General features: G+C 44.8%; 1 protein-coding gene and 1 long non-coding RNA gene across 2 annotated transcripts; one reads left to right on the forward strand and one right to left on the reverse strand.

Moving 5' to 3' along the window:
• Nucleotides 1–361: 361 nt before the first annotated feature.
• On the reverse strand, nucleotides 362–6505 carry LOC119457062 (zinc finger CCCH-type with G patch domain-containing protein-like). Its single transcript, XM_037718889.2, is given in 9 exon segments — nucleotides 362–396; nucleotides 399–408; nucleotides 1443–1489; nucleotides 1492–1642; nucleotides 1644–1931; nucleotides 3984–4205; nucleotides 5992–6086; nucleotides 6151–6256; nucleotides 6316–6505. Coding segments are annotated over 9 exon segments (1011 nt in total). The 5' UTR covers nucleotides 6373–6505.
• Nucleotides 6506–9442: 2937 nt separating this feature from the next.
• Nucleotides 9443–10541, forward strand: LOC125946161 (uncharacterized). The gene is made up of 3 exons (XR_007467426.1): nucleotides 9443–9627; nucleotides 9925–10012; nucleotides 10207–10541. It is a non-coding gene; the product is annotated as an uncharacterized LOC125946161 (long non-coding RNA).
• Nucleotides 10542–21425: the final 10884 nt, after the last annotated feature.

A 21425-nucleotide genomic window follows, 5' to 3' on the forward strand; every position in this document is an offset into this window, starting at 1 on the left:
GTGGTGGGTTATACCTGCAAAAATACAGTATCGATTATAGCATAATTTACTGTTTTTTTATTCTATTGTAAGTATATTTATGCCAGCCCATTGTTTTCATGAATAAACATCCATGTTTACCAATGGAAAATGTTTTGCACTTTATGGTTGCTCTAAAAAATTGCGGTAAATCTTTTATTGAAGTAGGTCACTCTGCATATTTTAAATCTGCAATAAAAAAATTGACACTGAAAGGATTAATCCCAACAGCTCCATGTACCAGGCACTGTTTCAACATGCACCCATTTCACACCATACGTAAAAAAAAAAAAAAAAAAGGGAATAGTACAACAGAAGCCAAAAAAAAAACACTTATGTCAACTTACCCCCAAACATAGCCCATTTTCTCCATCAGCTGGAACCAATACCCTGAAACAAAGCAATACGAATTCAAGGATCTACCAAAACCGAGTAGGCTGCATGCAGGAGCAATATGCAACAATAATAGGGGGGAAAAAGGGAGTTTATGGGAAGAAGTAACTACCAAAAAACCCAATATAGTCAGTAATGCCAAGGAAAGCTTCAAGGAATTGAAGTGTTATAACAGCAGGGGAGCATTGCTTCTGTCTGTCTTTTTCGTCGTACCCTATTCACGATAAAGCAAAAAGGCAAGAAACTGAAAGATAATATGCCAGGAGGGCAGCTTTCGAGTTGTCCGGCACATTTCAGCTTAGGTTTCATGCATTTTGACTAGGCGAATGGGGTAATGCAAAGGCCATCTCAAACTGAATTCTTTTTGTCACAGTCCTCATTATTGAATCTAAACACCATTAGGCTTGGTCAGTCTTTGGGAGGGAGCTCACTTGGGAACACCAACTGCTGATGGCTTCTCCAGCTGGAGAATAGTTCAGGTATCTGCCTTCAGCAAGACAGTTATAGCTTGCATAGTACGAGGATGCCCCCTCCCATGCCCCACTTACGAAAAAAACTTTCTTTTTTTACAGCAATGATGTTTGTGTATTGTTTGGAAATTCTCCCTTAGTGAAATAACAACACACCAATAGTATCTGAACCCGCAACCTGCTGCATACCATGCACCCTTTACTAATTTGAGTTGCAGCGGTCCCTTTCCCTTGTCCCTTTGGTGGACATTTATATACAGTCAGTGGCAAATGAAAAACAGGACAATTCAAGCACAAACACAAACAAACTAGAAAAATATTGCTTATGCATGTGAACAAACAGATCAGTTTCCCCAGCAAAGAAAATATTAAACCAAAACCAGCCATACCAGTATGACTCGTACATTAAGCACAACATGCAGATTTTTCTGTACTGAATTTAATTTTCCTTTTCGCTTTTATTTTACACAGACTGTACATGTGTATATGTTACAGAGCCTTGAGATATCCCCCACTGCCACTGCAAATATAGAATATACTGGAGCAAGTGAAGCCTAATACCTTTGTGTGCTTCTCCCAAGCTCCTAGAGGCAAACCAGATGCGGTACTGGAGACCAAGCAACAATGGGCACACCCTCCTGCTCATCCTCCGCAGCACCAGTGATTGACACAGCATCAGCAGCTGGCTGAGAATCACAATCAGAGTCTGAGCTTTTCCACTCCTCTATTGTCTTCCAAGGAAAGACATCCTCAACTCCAATGGGACACTGTTTTCCCAGAGTGGGAAAGACAGACCATGACCTCGTCTTGCCGTTCACCAATGGACTCCAAGGCAGCCAGCTGCCACAGGCCATCTATGCCGCTCTTCACAAGACACGGTGAGCCAGGTTTGAAAGTGCTGAAGCTGGGCTCAGAATATTCACGCAGCTCAGACAGCGCAACAGCATGGCCATGAGAGAAGCGACATCGTTCCTGGCTAAACTTGCAGCGACCTTCTAGGAAGAATGAACATGGCTTCATGGCTGACACAGTAGGGTGGGTGAACATAACCTGCAATGGTCGAAAAAGAGCGACACTGACACAAAGTGAGAATGAAGGTTTGTGTTGAACAAAGGTGATAATAAAAGCCAATGTCGCAAGGAACAGCAATAAAACAGCATAACTCTGAAGTTTGAGGCAATGATGGGAGCACCATTATGACGTAAAATATGATTCAACTTGTGCAGAACACAGCCATGCTAATTATTACTCTTTTCCCATAGACACGCTAAAGCAATACTTCTTAGGACCATCATGCCAGAAATAACATAACTTTAAATGTAAATGAATGAGGAGTTCAAATTTCTGCTATATTCAACAGATAACCAACTGCCTCCAAACTCAAATACCGATCTTGAAATGTCTAGGGAAAAACACTTGTAATAAATATTCAGCTGGGGACAACTCTGCTGCAAAGTAACATTCTACTGCCAAATGCACAAATGATCATCTGTGCACCGTAGTAGAGGGCTCCAGATTAATTTTGACCTGCAGGGATTCCTTTATGTGCACCTAAACCTAAGTATTAAAGCATTTTTGTATTTCATTCCCATTGAAATGTGGCCGCTGTGCGCTTTCTAGAACAAACATCATTCAAACGCTACAATTAGGCAGCCGAAATTGGGTATGCATCAAGTGGGTGCCGTGTCACCAATCCATCATGGTGAAGCAACAATGGTCTCTACTCATAGAGGCCCTACTGAGCAGTTAATTGCATCACAGAAAACAGGCTTCATATTGTGCTCACAAAATGAACTTTTTTTTTTTTTTAGTTCGCAGAACCTATTAGAATGGGTCTTAACGCTGCTGCTGTGGCAGTTTCACTAAATCAGTTTCACTGGTGGACGTTTGCAAGCATGGCAGTATATTAAGTTACGAAAATTTATTGCAACCTTTATGATGAAATTTAGAATGCAGCAAGTGAATAATAAGACAGATCAACTGTAGAAATGCGTACATGTCGAAGCTGTTGAGCTTGTTCACGCAAATATAAATGCACCGCTCCAGTTTCTCAGATTTCAGACAAATTATTACTGCATGGAGCTCTCAGGTGGACCAAAGGGTGGCAACAAAGTATTTGACCTGTATAAAGGTCACGTAATTGTTATCACTGTGTTAGCAACATGACCAAGCATGTGTCATAGAATCGATTTCTCCTTTCACGATCGTTGAACACTAGAAAATTTACAGACAATGTCAACCAAGTGCAGTTTTGTGCTAGGAAAACCTGGTTAAGCATGTTCTTTAGAATGGTGCATGCTCCATGGATTTCTCTAACCCTTACAATCTACAAACAAATTCAGAATTTGAGCTGCCATCCTCCGTTGTCTTATAAATATATTCGTGAAGTAAAAGCCCCACCACAACCTGCTGACAATTTCACTGTTAATTCCTTACCTACATGGACACTAGACAAATGTCAAACATTTCGATAGATATGTTACTCCATGTCTGCCCGCACTATAGCATTTCAAAGCACTAGCAAACAGCAACAATTTTAGTAATGTGGCAGCAAAATTAACAAAAATTTTACGGCTTCTTTGTCTCAGTGTAGCGACATACTCAAAAAAGGTTGGCAACCTTGCCTGATTACCTTGTTTTCATGTTGCAAGCATCCTTAAAGGAATATTGAAAATTAACCTACAAAGTTGTGCAGCTCTCACAGCTTCCAAAACTGAAGTATTGTTGCTCAAAACAAGGAAATGCGTACATAAATGACATTACAAAATGCAGTTATTTATCTCAAAAGTCGCTGAAAAGTTTACTCAGCAACGACAATATTTTTCCACCCGTTTCTAAGAAATGTTTCAATGAATGATTGCTTGTGGCCTTCTGTCAGTGAAGACTTGTGATAGTTTCTGCCTGTATATGAAACTTCCCCTCTATATGAAACTTCAGGGGAAGTTTGCTGATTAATAAAAAAAGAAAATTCAGGGACTGTGGTGAGTTTAACAAGGCTTTCAGTCAGTATCAACATGACAAGAAGATAACAGTCTACAGTTTGTTTTCAAGATAAATGCAAGCTAATATACAATAAATACAAAGATACAATAATGTACTCACGTTGACTTTGATATCATCAACATGAGTGATGTCAGAAGCATTAACGGAGAGAACAATGGCACTGTGGTATGACATCTGTCCCCAGTCTTTGGAAAATGGTGCCTGCACTTTAGAGCCTTCTAGGTGATCCACAAGTTCTGCAAGCTCCTTAGAATGGTCCTCAGCAGCAGTGGCTGCTTGATCTTGGAGTTCTGGTGAAGCCCCAAGGCTTGCCATTTCTGCCTATACAAAATAAGAAAAGACATTTGGTGATACCCTCTTGTCAAACATGCTTTTTCTTCTCCCTGTGGTAAGCTAGGATGAACTATGTGGAGGGTGAAACACAACACTCTGTCCAGCACAGCAAACTTTATCGCTTTTCTTTTTGGTTTTAACTACATTATACCCTATATTAGACCACTGCAACTCTAGGAACACTATCAATGTAGCACATACACCTTATATTGAACTCTATTACATGGCAGATATACTGAATGAATTATATGAACACTAAATCTGCACTGCCGAAGGGAAAAAAAAGTGGGGGGAGGGGGGGTAAACAATTGCCAACTTCCATTTGTCTGAGCTGTAATGCTTAGCAAGACGGAAACCTTATTTCTTTTTTTCATTTTTAAATCTTTGTGAATGAGCTCCAGCTCCTCCTGCTTCACGAGCAAAATTCACACAATCATACACATAAGAAATAACTTCACAAACCTCTACTGTCCATCACTACAAGCTAAAAAAAAGGCATTCATACCTTAATGCATTACAAGAAAGAAAAAAAAAAAGAAAAAACTATATAACAAAGCCACCCTGTAAGCTATGTGACGAAAAAGTATAAATTAGTCATTTCTAGGGTAATTTTTTTCTTTTACCATTAAGGGTGTGTCAATATTTTAAGATTTTAAATATGAACTGAATAGTCCAGGTTATTCGATTCATATTCAATTTGAAAATACACTATTCAATAATGTCGAATATTATTTGTTTCTCTTTGAATATCTGGTAACAGCACTTGCTGGAGTATAAAGAGGGAAAGATTGAACGCAAGTGACTGCTGTGAATGATTCTGCTGTTGGGGCAGCCTCTTGTCACACAGGGGCACCAGTTCTTGAGCAAACACATGTAGCAGATAATGTCTGCTTAATAATTTCTAGTCATGCAACAAGGATAAGAAATAACATTACAAAATGCCTCACCCTCACCTTCACCAACTTTCAGAATTTATTGTCTCAATTCAGGAAAGTAATTTATTATTTAGCACATATCACCATGTTTGCATTCTTTTAAACCAATGTGCAATGCTGCAGTAGTACACTTGGCTCAACAATGAACACAACACTCTACGTACATCTAGTGACTCGATACTTTTTAGTTTTATTGCTGTCATTTTCAAGGCACACCGATTGGATCACCTTTTGGTTGTTTCTCGTTTACAAGCTCCTTAGTTAACCGTACATCCAGTTGTGAACAGCATTACATGCATGATAACATAAAGCCTTTTTTCTAACTAAATACTACGCTTTATCAACTTTAATACTACGCTTCATTTGGAAGTAAGAAAATATTCTATATTTGATTCGATATTCAAACATCGTTTTTCTCGTAAATTTGTGGCACAACGTACATTTTTCTTCTAAAGGCGGGAGCTGATCACATTTTCTAGAAACAGCAATTGAGCTGCCGCAATTAATAGCTGCCACTATCGCGTTTATCCATCGTGCTATTATTTCAGAACGAACCTGTCTGTAACGAATAACAAAACCTTGTAATAGAGGGGTTGGAATACTGTATATATGATACAAATATCCCTATATCCTGCAGTTCGATATAGGCGGGTTGGACTGCACTGAAGTCACGTAAGTCAAAAGCTTCCGTGAAAGCTTTTCGTAGTGCTCGCATAACCAACAACGCGCGTCTCGAAACACGGCCGTCCGCGATCCGTTATAGACGCCACGTTAAAATGGTGGTCACGTTTCGAGACTAGCCTCTCGTACGCTGTGGTGGATTAAATGGAAGTGCTTACCTGAAACCTTGCAAACTCCTCGTCGATGTCAGTGCCATCGTGAACTTGCCCCTGATGTGTGGACGAGTCTTCATCTACCACACCACGCAGCGTCGCTAAAAGAGGCAGACGAGAATTTCACAATCCGCTTTCCGACGGCTAGCAGTTCGTCACACTTACCTTTGGTAAGGCTAATGACTTCTTCCAAGTTTTGTTTTAATTCCAATAAGTCAGCAGCCTGAGATTCAACAGTGCTAGACGCAAGAGCGAGTTCGACCGCTTCAAGCTGTAATGAATGGCGACTCTTTAGAAAATTATCAAAAAAAACAAATTACACACACTTACTTGCTGCTCGTATTGCTTTAGGGATTCATGCAGAGTTTTTTCGTCCCCGGTATCCATGTCTTAGATTGCAGTGAGCGCTTTACACATTAATATTACTACTGACGTAAAAGCTAAACATGCAAATCGCTCGCATCTCAAGCAAAACCATGAAACGGAACCATAGAAAGAACCACGGGACACGGCAAACCTTTCTCGTCAATTTTTTTTTTTCTTTTTTTTTTTCTCCCCCACAATGTTTTCAGACTAGAAGCAGCTGCGTGCTAAATAAGCAACTATTTGTGCGGTGGTGCACACACTTATTTTAACAATATATAAAAAAAGAATTGAAGTTCAGACATCGTATGAACCTGCACGAGCCATATCACAGCTAGAGCTAGTATCACAGCTGCTGCAAGTGCGGCACTTTGTCTTCACAGTTGTGAATACCACAAAAGTAACGTAAAATGCGTAAACTTGTCACGCGTCCATGCGTATATATGCACGCGACTCTCATTGGAAATAATGGACAATGCCACGGAGTGAGAATACTTGCCTCGTAACCACCACGACCTACTCAAATACGTACAGTAGGTCGTGGTAACCACAACGTTTCTTTCCTTTATCCAGGGTTGCGAAACCGAACACTTTAAAGCGGACGACTTACCTCTGTTACAGTGTACTGTACCTCTGTGAAAGGTCGTTATATCCATGGTTATACCAACGCCTTGGTTATACCCATTATGGCGAATGCGCATACTTTTTCAGCTGGTTATCTGCACATACGCCACCTAAAATATGGGCGTGTCGCGTTATTTTACGACGCGCTTAATTCCTGTGTTATGCCATAAAAAAAAAAAATGGAATTCTGCGACAGTGCATGACATTAAGGGAATCACGCGCTTCTGCTTCCTCTTCTACAAGAAAACATTCGGTGGCGACTCGACACCAATGCATATGCCATGGATGCACGTCCTACAATTCAACATGCAGGGGCAACGCCTGCCTATCTCATTTACGGAATTGAAGATCCCACATTTTATTGCGATTGGATATCGATGTGCGCTTTCTCTCTCTCTCTCTCTCTTTAAATTTTGAGCTGGTATCAAGATCAGTGCCTACGCGCTAAAGACGACAAGGAGGTTCAAATGATTTGATGATTAAATGTGGATTATATCTATTTTGTCTGTTTCTCTTTTGCATGTTCACTATTCGCTCATTTCGTATCTTATTAGTATCGTATTTCACGCACAATTAGATGAACCTCATTTTGTTTAGCTCGACATTTGGTTGACCCTTTCTTTTTTCTGCGTACGACACCCCGGAATGCACCCATCGCCTCCGTTTTCGTCACTCTAAAAGAAGTTTACACCCTTTGGGTCGTACCCACGTCTTAAAAACTTCTCGGAACGGCTTCAAACGGCTAAAGACGTCTTGGTCTACGCGAGGATGTTAAACAGATGTTCTTGGAAACAGTATGTAGCAGGAAGTACGGTTAATCAAATATGCTATTGTGTTTCAGCTGTGGTAACATCCCACATCTGGCGTCACCGGAGTATACATTGGTTAACATCTTGAGAGCGTCTAACTCAAGAACTTATTTAGATGTTTTTGGCAGAAAATGTGCGACATGTGCGGTGTGCGCCGTGAAAGCGAAAACGATTTAAAATGCGCGTGCCCGACGCGCAGCGTTACATTCCGTGCGACTTTAACAAGCCATATGCAATCAATTAACGTCGCATCCTATAGCCTTTCGTTCCTTTCCCCCTTTGGGTAAATAAGCAGAAAAATCCTGCGGGGTTATTTTCTTTGATTCTTTTCCGATTGCCGCGTCGACAACGTGTTTGCCGCGCGGCCAGCAAAACTCACCCGTGCCACGGCGCGATGCGTGATACGGGTGAGTCTGTCACATTACACCGTGTCAGATATGTAAGATACCACGGTGTAAGATATACCACACCGTGGTCTGTCACGACAGTCAAAGTTTAGAAAAAAAAGAAAATGGCCGGGTGCACACGTGCGTGCCCGTTCAGCGTCCTTATCAGAGCCGTGCCTCCCTTTCCCTTTGCGTGAACAAGCGGTGAAGCCGGAATTGCTGTCGTCGCCGACATCTCTGGCCGCGCGCGACAGATCTGACCGCACTAGGGGGCGCGCTGAAGTTACCAGCGCTAACCAGCGCTAGAGTTACTGTATATGCTACCAAAGGTCCGTAGGGCGCATATACAGTAACTTAACCAGCGCTTACCGGGCGGTTAAAGTCCCTATATATAAGAAAAGTACCGCCATCCTTTGACAAATGCCGCTTCGCTCTCTCCTGTGTTATCCTGTATCTCCTATTGGACGATGATAGCGCGCGCTTTTCACTTCTTTATATTTTCTTTTTTCCGCATCAGAGCCATGTTGAAAGTCTCTGCGCAGCCGCAGTCGCCGGTGGCGGCGGCGGCGCGCGCCCGGCCTGAAAGCTTCAACGTGGACTTTCTAGGTGCGCCACCGTCGACTTGGCTTTCGCAAGCAAAAAGTAAAGAAAAAGCAAGAGCTGTAGGAGAGGAGGCGGCGAAGGAAAGAGTAGATGGCGGTACTTTTCTTATATAGGGATTTTACGGGCGGTGGCACTGAAGTGCCACCGCCCGGTGACTAGGTGACTATTTGTCGCCGCCCCGTTTCAAAGGGGATGCCAATACATCATCATCATCATCATCATCACCGGTTTAAAGGGTTCAGCCTCATTACAGTAGCCTCATCCATCCATCCATCCATCCATCCGCTAAAATCCCTATATAAGAAAAGTACCGCCATCCTTTGATAAACGCCACTTCTCTCTCTCCTGTATCTCCGATTGGACGATGATAGCGCGCGCTTTTCACTTCTTTATATTTTATTTTTTCCGCCTCAGAGCCATGTTGAAAGTCCTCTGCGCAGCCGCAGTCGCCGGCGGCGGCGGCGGCGCGCGCCCGGCCTGAAAGCTTCAACTCTTCAACGTGGACTTTCTAGGTGCGCCACCGTCGACTTGACTTTCGCAAGCAAAAAGTAAAGAAAAAAGCAAGCGCTTTAGGAGAGGAGGCGGCGGAGTTTCCGAAAGAGTAGATGGCGGTACTTATATAGGGATTTTAACCAGCGCTTGCATGAAGGCTCCCTAACCGCGAGTAGAGCTTCCAGGGGCTTTAACCGCGAGCGATTCAAGGGGCCGTGCTCATGGCTCGCAAGCGTTCGCTTGCCGGTGCTCATGGTTCTCTTCCCAAGTTCTATCGAGTCTCCATAGCGTGTGCACCGGTCGTGGCTCTTTTGGTTACGTTCAAGCCTTGACCAGCGCCTGCAGATACGGTGCAGTTCCTTACGGTACGTATACGTTTACCTGCTACAACTTGCACGCCACTTTTGTTTTTGCGGGCCCGTGCATCTTTTGTCTGTCCAGGGCAGATATTTTCAATAGTCTTATGAAGATTTTGTGCAATTAAAAATTAATCCGCATAATTACACGTAAAATAAACATCAGGGCTGCAACTTTACAGACTGCTCAGCATCTTTTGAAGTGTGAAGCAGGTCATGAATTGTAATTTTCTTACATTCTTTTCACCCATATGTCGTTGTCAAGGTTTGTATGCTGTTATAAATTTGTTTTTTATCTTGCTGTAGGGCACATGTTGGAACGGAAATAAAGAGTTCAATGGTGGCTAAGCAGCCATATTTTTCAACAGTTGTGTGCTCATCAATCAAACTTAAGGTAAACATATAGAAACATGCTAGGATTGACTGTTTTGTTGACTGTCTCTTTTTATTTCCTATGTAGTCATTTTACTCGCACGGAACCACAAGGCCTGCTGGCTTCCATTGTTTTTGTCTAGTCAAGGTAAGTCGCATGCTTGCAAGCCAGACGTTGACTGTTTTGTTAACTGTCTCCTTTTATTTCCTATGCAGCAATTTTACTCTTTCACGGAACCACAAGGCCTGCTGGCTTCCATTGTTTTTGTCTAGTCAAGGTAAGTCGCATGGTTGCAAGCCAGAGCCTGAATGTATGCTTATTCGGTCGCTTTGTTTATGTGCGTGCACAATCTCTGCATTGTTTCCATACTTTTGGCATTTGACCATGTGTATGCTGCTACAAATTTGTTGATCTTGCTGTAGGGCATATGTTCTGCAAACAGATGAACAGCGGCCAAACGGTGTTTGTTTCGCACAGTTTCATGCACACCTAATTAATCTTAAGGTAAACCTGTAGGAGCATGCAAGGCTTGACTGTTCTGTTAAGTGGCTTCTTTTGATTTCTATGCATCTCTTTTGTGCATTGTTATTTCTTATTTGGCACCATGTGGCTGCCTGGCTGCCGTTTCTGTTAGTCCTGGTAAGCCAGAGCTTAACTATAATTGTATTGCTGTTGAAATTGCTTGCTGTTTACTGACAAGTGTGGTGTTGATATATAGTTTACAACTTTTTGTTCACTTTTTTTCTTCACTGTTGTATTACAGAGCAAACTTCTGTGGGCAGCCAGCGGTATCCAAGAGGGAAGGGACCTGGATTGCTGTGGTTACTGCAGCTGCGTCTTATTTTATGTGGTCACCTTTTCTACTGTATTTAAAAATTTTGTAAAATCATTCTGCATGTCCTTTAATTTATATAATTAGTCAATAAAGCCGCTTTCTCACAAGGTCAGGTTGTATTTTTTTCTGCGTGTTGTTATGCACATTTGATTTAATTTACAAACATTTAATGCAAGTTATTATAAATAATATAATGTAATGCTTCAATTTATTTTTCAGTTCTATATAGTAACATATCTACTATGAAGCTAGCATACGGATGCATGGTATGGTGAAGTGGCCATTAATTTTGCTTACCACGTCACTGTAGGATGACAATCTATAAATGCTGCTTTAAAGATAGCTATAAAAGCCTGCATATTGTTTCTGAAGCCATTATGCTTTATGACTTAAACAATACGCAGGCTTTTATAGCTTAATTAAGAATTTTGCTAGACGTCCCCAGAATTCTGCTATAATCTATAACAGAATTCTGGGAACGTCTAATAAAGTTCCTAACTTGTTCTTGTCAAGATGCTTTATAAAAGCCTGCATAACGCTTCCGAAGCCATTATTACAGACTTCTGGGAACGTCTAATACAATTCTTAAAGTTGTTCTTGTCGAGATGTTTATTAGCCAACTTTTAGCGTAACGTTAGCACGGCTTACTGAAGTACCTGTAGACGTCCACGGCTAGAAAATGTATTGACCAGGACAGCTATTAGACTTTTGAATTATCCGTTCAAGACATCTTTTAGACATCAAATAGCTGCTTGTGTGTTTCGTGGGATATATCTGGTCCCCAAACAATAATCGTCATCTGCCTTGCTTGTGTTTCCTTTCTTGAAAACTCAGCGCTCGCTACTTTCCTACCGAGAATGCTGTGTCACTCTGATAACGCACAAGCCTTTCGTGACTATAGGAAAAACCGGGCTCGCAGCAAGACAGATTACGATTATTGTATGGGGACAAGATATACATATACACCCAAGCAAAATTGGCCGAGGGCCGACCATCGGGTGGTGCTCGGCAGGTCGCTGGGAGCCGATCATATCGGCTTGGAGAGCTTGGGCCGTAAAAAGGCCGACTTATGTTGCCGACCCCGTCGGCGCTGGCTTGGTCACGGATGCTGGCCCGGATGCGTAGGGCTGCATAATGCCGAGGCCGAAAGTTTTGGCTGGCCAGAGACGTCGGCTTCACGCTGTTCTGACGCTGCTGACCGATCATATAGGATGCCGCCGCCTTCCGCCTAGTCGGCGCCAGAAGTCCCCGCCTAGTCGGCGTCGACTTCCGACTTGGGGGGACGGGATTAGGGAGCGAGAGAATAGAGAAGGAGGTCGCCTCAACTGTCTGTGGCAGTCGGTTCAGGCAGCATTCACGGGGAGTAACCGGCAAGAGGCAGGCGCGTAGATGGTGGCCTTTCGGGGGAGCTTTTGGCGGGAAGAGACGTTCAGTGCATGGCTGCTTGGTCGGCACAGCTTTGCATGGTTTCGATGGCGCTGCGCTGCTTGTTCGCGAAAAATGGACATTTCCAGCCTGCGGATTTTCACCTCCTACGGACGTCCACATTTACTCGTAAATTGCATGTATCATTGATGCTATTAGAGGCTATCTTTTGTAGCGTTAATTTGGAAGGAGAGAGCGTAAGGCTGCGTTTCTTTGTTTAGAGAGCGATCGCCTGCGCTTTTCGATCAGTTGAAAGCGCGGCCAAAATGTCATGTCTTGTGGTTCATGGAGCTGCACTCAATGTACAAGAGTTCACATGCCAAAGCTTGTCGTGCAAGCGAATTAAGAGACTGGGTGCGTCGCGATATGCATGAAGCACCGATCGATGTGTGCCTGCAGTGCTCAGGCGCGAATCCAGGGGGGATGTCCGGATGTCCTGACCCCCACCTCAGATTTCTGCATCACCCCTCGCTGACAGGGTGATGGCCCTGTCGCAAGAAAATGTGGCTACCGGCATTCTTCAAAAGAATTTTTCGCAAGTACCAGTGGTAGTAGCCATGTAGAAGTAAAGCTAGCTCGCTCACAAGCGTAGCTAAGTTTTCCGTAGGGCCTTACTCGTCCCGTCGGCGGCGGCGAACGAACGAGGGGACGTCCCTTCTGTCAAGAACGTCCATGTCCGCGCGAGCGCCTTCGCGCCTGCCCCCTCGGGGTGTCATCGGTTGCCTCTTACCGTTACATGGAAAAGACAGGGGTGCGGCGTAGCGCGTTCACGCCGGAGAAAGAAAGATAACAAAGCGGAGGCGTCGACAGCAGCAATGTGAATACAGATAACGTGAACACAGACAGCGAAAGCGGGACCGTGCAAAAGCGGAGAACCTGTACGTCGCAGGACCATGAGTCCGAGCAAGAACGTCACCGTGTGCAGTCGCTCATGCCGGAGAGAAGCTGATGATGATGATGGTTTAATGGCATTCCCTCTGAAACGGGGTGGTGCCAATAGTCACCGAGCCTGCTTGATTTTATCAGGTATACTCTACATGTTTTACAGCGAAGCTGTATATTCCTAGGCAAAACGTCCGTCCGTGCCCAGGAGGGCCCTCCGCAGGAACCAGTGCGCATGCGCGAAAAAGAAATCCTGACTTGAAAAGGAGTTAGGAGCAAGAGGAGAGGGAATGTCTGCGTCTTTCACCTCGGAGTAACGCGTGTTCGTTACGTAGAGAGCGGTTCACAGTTAAAGGAAACACCGGAGCGCGTGGCTAAAGTCCCTGTATAAGAAAAGTACCGCCATCCTTTGATCAACGCCGCTTCGCTCTCTCCTTTATCTCTGATTGGACGATGATAGCGCGCGCTTTGACTTCTTTATATTTTTGTTTTCCCCGCCTCGAGCCATGTTGCAAGTCACTCTGCGCAGCCGCAGTCTCCGGAGGCAGCGGCGGCCCGCGCCCGGCCTGAAAGCTTCAACGTGGACTTTCTAGGACCGCCACCGTCTAAAGCCCCTATATAAAAAAGTAGCGTCACGCTTTGAAGAATGCCGCCGCCTCCTCGCACACCCTGTCCGAGGCCGACGCCGCGTTGGTATTGGCCTAATGGCATCACGTGGACCGCCGAGCCGCCGGACGCTGGCTGCGTTTGTTTACGATCACGCTCCGTCGCCATTTTCGCTTGATAAGCGTCTACCGACTGGCGAGGAGCGCACGTTGGTACCGTTGCTCTTCCTTGTTGTTTAAGTTTGAGAATGCGTTAAACTAAGTTTTGTGGGAAGTGCGACGTCGCTTCAAGGCATTTTCCATAACCATGGCTTGCTGCGCCTTTGGATGCCAAAATACTTCTAGCAAAGGCAAGCGACTCTTCTCGATACCGTCCGGTAAGCGCGACGGGTTAAGAAGAAAGACGTGGATTCATCGAATTGGACCAACACCCTCCACACGACTATGCGAGGCAAGTTGCGAGTACGGGTACTTTGGTGTATTTGGACGTGTATTCGGCGCGCTTAATCGTTTTGTACGCCTACAGGCTTGCATTCGCGGGCACGCGAGGCTGCGTGCGAGAACGTCATTCCGAAACTTGATTCCGGAACTTTTTTTTAAAGATTCTGCGCAGTCCTTTTGATAAAATTAAAGGGTCGAGTGTAAAAAGTCATCTTAGGAAAGCAACTCTTTATCGTTTGTGGTTACTTAATAGCCCTCTTTACAGCGAACAGCTTTGTTTGCCTCTTTCGTTCGTGTTTGTCGTTGGCGGTAGCGCGGTTGATAAGCGATACAAAGGCATCGATGAAAAACGTGCGTACTCTACCAAAATCGAGTTACAGGGTGCGTTCGTCGCCAAATGACAGCATCAAAGGTCTTTGAGACGTACATACATGCTAATTCGCGTGAGCTTTAAAGTGAGTGAATTTTAAGAAGCGGCGATGGAGCACTCGCAAAGAAAACGTGCGGTCACCCGCTCGCAACCGTTCTCAAAGCATGTACCTTAATGCAACTCTGTTCGCGACAAGTACGTCACTTCGTGAAAGGACCAGCTAACGTGACAAGTCACAAACCTGAAAAAATAATTTACCGAACGTAAGCTCACTATGCTCTAGTTTGAGACTAAGTGAAGCGCTGTTACCGCCTTCCCGCTTCGTGAGCGAATGCTAAAAAAGTGATTTCATTTTCTATGTACGCAGAGTCCCGACTGGATGACCGGCCGCGCAAATTTCTGTCGAGTATGAGGCACTAGAAACATAATAGGACCAGCGCCCACCCCGAGCCTTGGCGCGTGCTTATAAGATTGGCAAGCACGCATGTAGGCAGCTTTGTAGCTTGTAATGCCCCATCGAACCTTCAGAGCAGCGATTGTTTGTGTCTTCTATCAGCCTTTTTACGTCATCTGATACGCGTCGCGAATTCACATGGTATGGACGGTGCGGATTATTTAGATTACCGAGGGCTTGCTGGAGGCCAAGATGTTGACATTCGATCACAAACTTATTATTTACACCAATTCGCAACAAGATCTTGCGACACGCGCTTGACAAATGTTACGTACCTAATTGTAGCGCACGCGATACATTCGGAGTCGTCATGGTACGGCGTTGGCGCTCGTTTAGGTACTTAAAAGAAGTTTTCAAAACAGGAATAAACGAAAACCTGCCGTCACTGAATTTATATAACCCTCCTTACAGAAATTCTATGCTGTACACGAAGTTACTCGAAGCTAGAAAGCAAACGCAAACGCTCAAACGCACCGCCTTGCTAAGCGCGCATTCACTCTGCGAAAGGTCGTCTGCTACGCTCGAGCGGTGTAGGCGGCGCCACGGTCGAGGAGCGAGCGCGAAAGAGAGGAGAATCGAGGAGGGACGGTGGAGGAGGAGAGTGTCGCTACTTTTTTATATAGGGGTTTTACCACCGTCGACTTGCTTTCGCAAGCAAAAAAATAAAGAAAAAAGCAAGCGCATTAGGAGAGGAGACGGCGGAGGAAAGAGTAGATGGCGGTACTTTACGCGTGGCGGGATTTAACGCGTGGCGTCTGCTTGGCGCCACCGCCGGCCGGCGGCTGCAACGAGTGTCGCGCAGGCGCAGTGAGCGCTGTGGGCGGTGCTTTTTCGTCGTCTGCTACTGTCGGCTGCCGCGCTTCGGATCGTCGCGAAGCAAGCAGCTACAAGGAAGGTGACTGGATAGATTTGTAATCAGGTAAATGCCCTAAATATCAGCAGCATTCACACTGCCGTCTTTTGATCTTTTTTTCGCCTTCTCGTTTTATAAAGATTTGCCCGCTTCAAAAAATTTTCACTGTGCACGTCAACCCGCCTTTTGCATTGCGCTGTGGCGCCACCTTAGCGGGCTCCGCGAGAAACAATATGTACGGCCACGGCCGGGCTCGACTGGCGCGCGCGCTCGCTTCTTACGGCTATAGTGTTCTAGAATAGGGGTAGTGGGCTCAGATGACGGCTCCCCTTGAGGTCCTTGATGTCGCCTCCGAGAGATGGCGCTTCAAACATTCTCACCTGAAACGTTTTGCAGTCTTGCGCCTACGCTATGCGGGTTATTTCACTGCATAGCGTAAATCTAAAGGAGTTCTTGCTATCCGTATTACCGGAAAGGCATAAATTCGCATTTTGTGCTATATATAAAGTTTACCATTATGACTGCGACGGCTCGGGCGGCGTTATCGATAGCCTCGCGAGTGCATGAATTTGGGCGCTGGTTCGCCACCGCAGTGGGCAGCTTGCGGTAGTTTGTAGCAGTTACTGTGACGATAATGTGAGCACGATGATTCGTTTTATATATATGAGCACGATGATTCGTCATATATATTGACACGTATACATGTTTATCTTTCACCGGTGGCCGCTTTCCATAGGCTAACAAATGGTTATTGCTCGCCTGTACCGGAAGTTTCTAGAACGTTATCGATGCTTCTTTCCGTTGCCTGTTTTCACCGACGCAATGTTATATGATTGTATGACCGACGCGAATTGTCTAGAACTTTCTGGAAGACACGCGGGCACCATGGAATAATCTGGAACGTTCGATGACTCATGTATAAAAGCCGACGCGTTTCGCCGCTGAGCAGATTTTCGACGATCGCCGACTGTGTTCGCCGCTTTCGTTGTGCTTCGAGTGTAGCTTGCTTTTGTGGGCACAGGTTCGCCCAATAAAGAATCACTTTCGTCATACACAGTTTTACGACTGTTTACTTCAGCGTCACTACTACGTGACAATATATATATATATATATATATATATATTGTCACGTAGTAGTGACGCTGAAGTAAACAGTCGTTATCACCGTGTAATCGTCCACTGCAGTCCACTAAGGCCAGCGTCGAGCTCGCGCCGCTCTCATTAGCAGTGGACTGCTGCCCAAGCTGACCGCACTTGGTCAAGTTGCGGGCAGTTTTCTTGCATCATAAATGCATATACACGACGTGTGGGTACACATCTCCGGAAAGAAAAACACGGCGCATATATTTATGCAAAAATTATGTTCCTTAAAATATCAAACAAGCTTATTTCTAATTGTATAATTGTAATTGAATTCGAGCAATGATTTCAGCGGGCAGGCGGCATTGCTCTTTGAGCGCATAAAATTGCTTTTGTTTTCGAATGCACTTTCAAGTTCGTGCAAATTTATTAGGGACAGCATCGAAACAAAAGCGATGCACACTATTGTTGCAGCAGTGAAAAATAAGCAAAATCAGCCCAACCAAAGAATACTCAAAGTACTGCACAGATTCCAAAAATATTACAAATCTCCCTGCTAGTGCATGTGGAAAATATTTCTTTTGACGTACAACAATAACAATGTTTACAAAATAAAACAAACCATTTTTTTCTCACAGAGCACACACTAGATACAAAGCACTTTAAGAGCATGCCTAAGAATATGCAGTACGGCGAAATGAAAAAAAAAGACTCTTTGACGTTAACGACGTCAACGAAGTCTCTGATTATGTAACGCGGCTCAAAGTGCAATTCGCACACGGCAAATGTCTGATCAAGCTTCTTGTCTTCACGGTGTAAGTTTCTTTCTCACTGATGTCTCCTTTTTTCGTCTTGTGGGACGGTGAAAAGAGACGCCTTCGGCGAGTCTTTCACTCGACTATAGCCTGTCCGGCACCCTGGTGAAAAACAGTAATTGCGCCGGAGTTTCTTAGCGCACCGTAGAACGAGCACAAAGGAAGTCCGAGGACGTTGCAGAGGCAAGTCGACGAACGTTGCACTTTACAAAAACAATCAAAATCAAGTTGATTCGCGTCCTCGTGTGCAGACTGCAGCAAGTGAATGGCAGTGACGGGAGCGCACACGCTGGCACGGGTCTTCAGGTGGAACTAGCTCCAGCGCCCCTAGCGGCCTCCGGCTCCGGCGACATGCGCGGCTTCAGCTGGAAGCGTGCGCCGCATAGGGCAGAGAGCACACTACCCAATATTCTAGTACACTGTATTACGGCCTTCGCATCGGGGCTAGTTCATGCCTATCGCCGCTGCTTGGAGGGGGGCGCTGCGACCCCACCCTGCTCAGCTGCTCCCAGCCGATCTGTGCAGCGCGCGCAACGCTGGAAGATTGGGTCGGGCGCGCTTCTTACCTCACCGTGAATTCAAGAACAAGTCGCCTAATTGTAGAGGACGCGTAAATGGTTCATCTAGGCTTCTTATAAATGGATGCAGTGTAACTGTATTAATACATCGAGCTTCTTTAAATCCACTAGAGATGCATGCGCCGGGACAACAACTCTCCGCCATCAAATGCATTTTGAGGAATGAAAATAAATATTTATTCCTCGTATACACTTACAATGGTTGCCATACTTTCCGGCGAAAACCCTTGCGGACACAGTAGCTCATAAATGTGTCTTATTCACAATTACAATCTAAAGTGCTTCCTTGGCGGCTTGAGTATATAGGCCGAAGGCTTGTCGTTTTGGTCAGTCAGTTGGTTTGACTGATTTACAAGGAGTATTCTCAGAAACTTCTCAGATTAGCGGATCGTATCGCATGACTGTCGTCAACATCTTCAGGGCAGCTCAAGATGGGAGCGCGTTGTAAATAGGGCTGGACTGCTCTTTCGAGTACTTCTAGTACATTCCTTCGTGGCAGGTGTTCGGAGTCTTTATCGAAAAAAAAAAAAACCGCTATTATTTATTTATTTTATAAATACTGCAATCACCATGCGGTGATTTTAGCAGGTTGGTACAAGCATAACGAATACATTGGTATGTACAGAAAATGCACAGGTTAATAAAGAAAACTGTTGTTTGAACAAATACAAAGCGTACAGGTTGGGCACACGCAACTTTACACTACAGAAGTAAAACACTGTGACTGCAAACATGGCACAAACAAAATAATGTTACTGTAAACATGATAAAAAAGAAGTTAATGTTGGCGCAGAGACGACGTCATTTTTTAGTTGGTTCCAGTCCACTATTGTGCGCGAAAAAAAATACTACTTAAAAGAGTTGCTGCGTGAGGAAAAAAGAGTTATAGTGAAATTATGTATTTGCCTAGTAGCGTATGCGGAGGAGAAGGCTACGATCTTTGTTATGTCCATCTTATAATTCCCCTTCGTTAGTTGATGCTATCTTGTCCAAATATATTGTCCAAAAGCGCTAGAAACTCGGGCTAGAAACTCATTGCTTGGGAACTGGTGAAAAGAAACACCGGGTGTTTTCCCGGAACGGGACTTGCAATACGGAAGACAGCAATACACCATCACACAGCAGTTATTTACCGATGTGCAATGAACGGTGCCAAGTCTTGGCTGTGGCCGCGTGTACTAAAGGCTGTGCGACCGTCTTCAGGAGCCCACAAATTACTTCATACTGAACAACGCAGGAGTGAGGATCAACGGCGAATATCTCAGCAACCTTCGGTTTGCAGATGACATTGTCCTATTCAGCAACAATGGAGACGAATTACAACAAATGATTGAGGACCTTAATCGAGAAAGTGTAAGAACTGGGTTGAAGATGAATATGCAGAAGACAAAGATAATGTTCAATAGCCTGGCAAGGGAACAAGAATTCAGGATCGCCAGTCAGCCTCTAGAGTCTGTAAAGGAGTACGTTTATCTAGGTCAATTACTCACAGGGGACCCTGATCATGAGAAAGAAATTTACAGAAGAATAAAATTGGGTTGCTGTGCATACGGCTACGGCAGGCAATGCCAAATCCTGACTGGGAGCTTACCAGTGTCGTTGAAAAGAAAAGTGTACAATCATTGCATTCTACCGGTGCTTACATATGGGGAAGAAACTTGGAGGTTAACAAAGAAGCTCGAGAACAAGTTAAGGACCGCACAAAGAGCGATGGAACGAAAAATCTTAGGAGTAACGTTAAGAGACAGGAAGAGAGCGGTGTGGATCAGAGAACAAACGGGGATTGCCGATGTTCTAGTTGACATTAAGCGGAAGAAATGGAGCTGGGCAGGCCATGTAATGCGAAGGATGGATAACCGGTGGACCATTAGGGTTACAGAATGGATTCCAAGAAAATGGAAGCGCAATCGAGGCCGGCAGAAAACCAGGTGGGATGATGAAGTTAGGAAATTCGCAGGCGCAAGTTGGAATACGCTAGCGCAAGACAGGGGTAATTGGAGATCGCAGGGAGAGGCCTTCGTCCGGCAGTGGGCATAAATATAGGCTGATAATGATGATGATGAACAACACTGACAAAGCACCGAATAAAATGCGCGGGAAAACGATCGTGCAAGCGCGAAGGCAAGCGCATGTACGCGGAGCAGGGGAGGAAGGGTCAGGGTCGCAGCGCCCCTACCGTCGACGGGTGGCGAAACGTGCTGAGAAACTCTCCCATTGTTTCCCCGACGGGTGAGAAGGCCGTAAGAAGCGAGCGCGCGCGCCAGTCGAGCCCGGCCGTGAATGAACATACCTTGCCCAAAATTAAGGGCAAATTATGTTCAATGTGGGTAAAAACTGGCCGGGCACATCTATCGCGTGCAAGCACAATGCGTCCTGATCACCGTAGTCCCATGTCCCGATGCACCTTAATTTACGCAGTCGAAATTAGCACTTGCTTGTAATAATGAACATACCTTGCCCAAAATTAAGGGCAAATTATGTTCAATGTGGGTAAAAACTGGCCGGGCACATCTATCGCGTGCAAGCACAATGCGTCCGGATCACCGTAGTCCCATGTCCCGATGCACCTTAATTTACGCAGTCGAAATTAGCACTTGCTTGTAATAATGAACATACCTTGCCCAAAATTAAGGGCAAATTATGTTCAATGTGGGTAAAAACTGGCCGGGCACATCTATCGCGTGCAAGCACAATGCGTCCTGATCACCGTAGTCCCATGTCCCGATGCACCTTAATTTACGCAGTCGAAATTAGCACTTGCTTGTAATAATGACCATACCTTGCCCAAAATTAAGGGCAAATTATGTTCAATGTGGGTAAAAACTGGCCGGGCACATCTATCGCGTGCAAGCACAATGCGTCCTGATCACCGTAGTCCCATGTCCCGATGCACCTTAATTTACGCAGTCGAAATTAGCACTTGCTTGTAATAATGAACATACCTTGCCCAAAATTAAGGGCAAATTATGTTCAATGTGGGTAAAAACTGGCCGGGCACATCTATCGCGTGCAAGCACAATGCGTCCTGATCACCGTAGTCCCATGTCCCGATGCACCTTAATTTACGCAGTCGAAATTAGCACTTGCTTGTAATAA

Source organism: Dermacentor silvarum, chromosome 6, assembly GCF_013339745.2.
Source record: "Dermacentor silvarum isolate Dsil-2018 chromosome 6, BIME_Dsil_1.4, whole genome shotgun sequence".
Lineage (NCBI taxonomy): Eukaryota > Metazoa > Arthropoda > Arachnida > Ixodida > Ixodidae > Dermacentor > Dermacentor silvarum.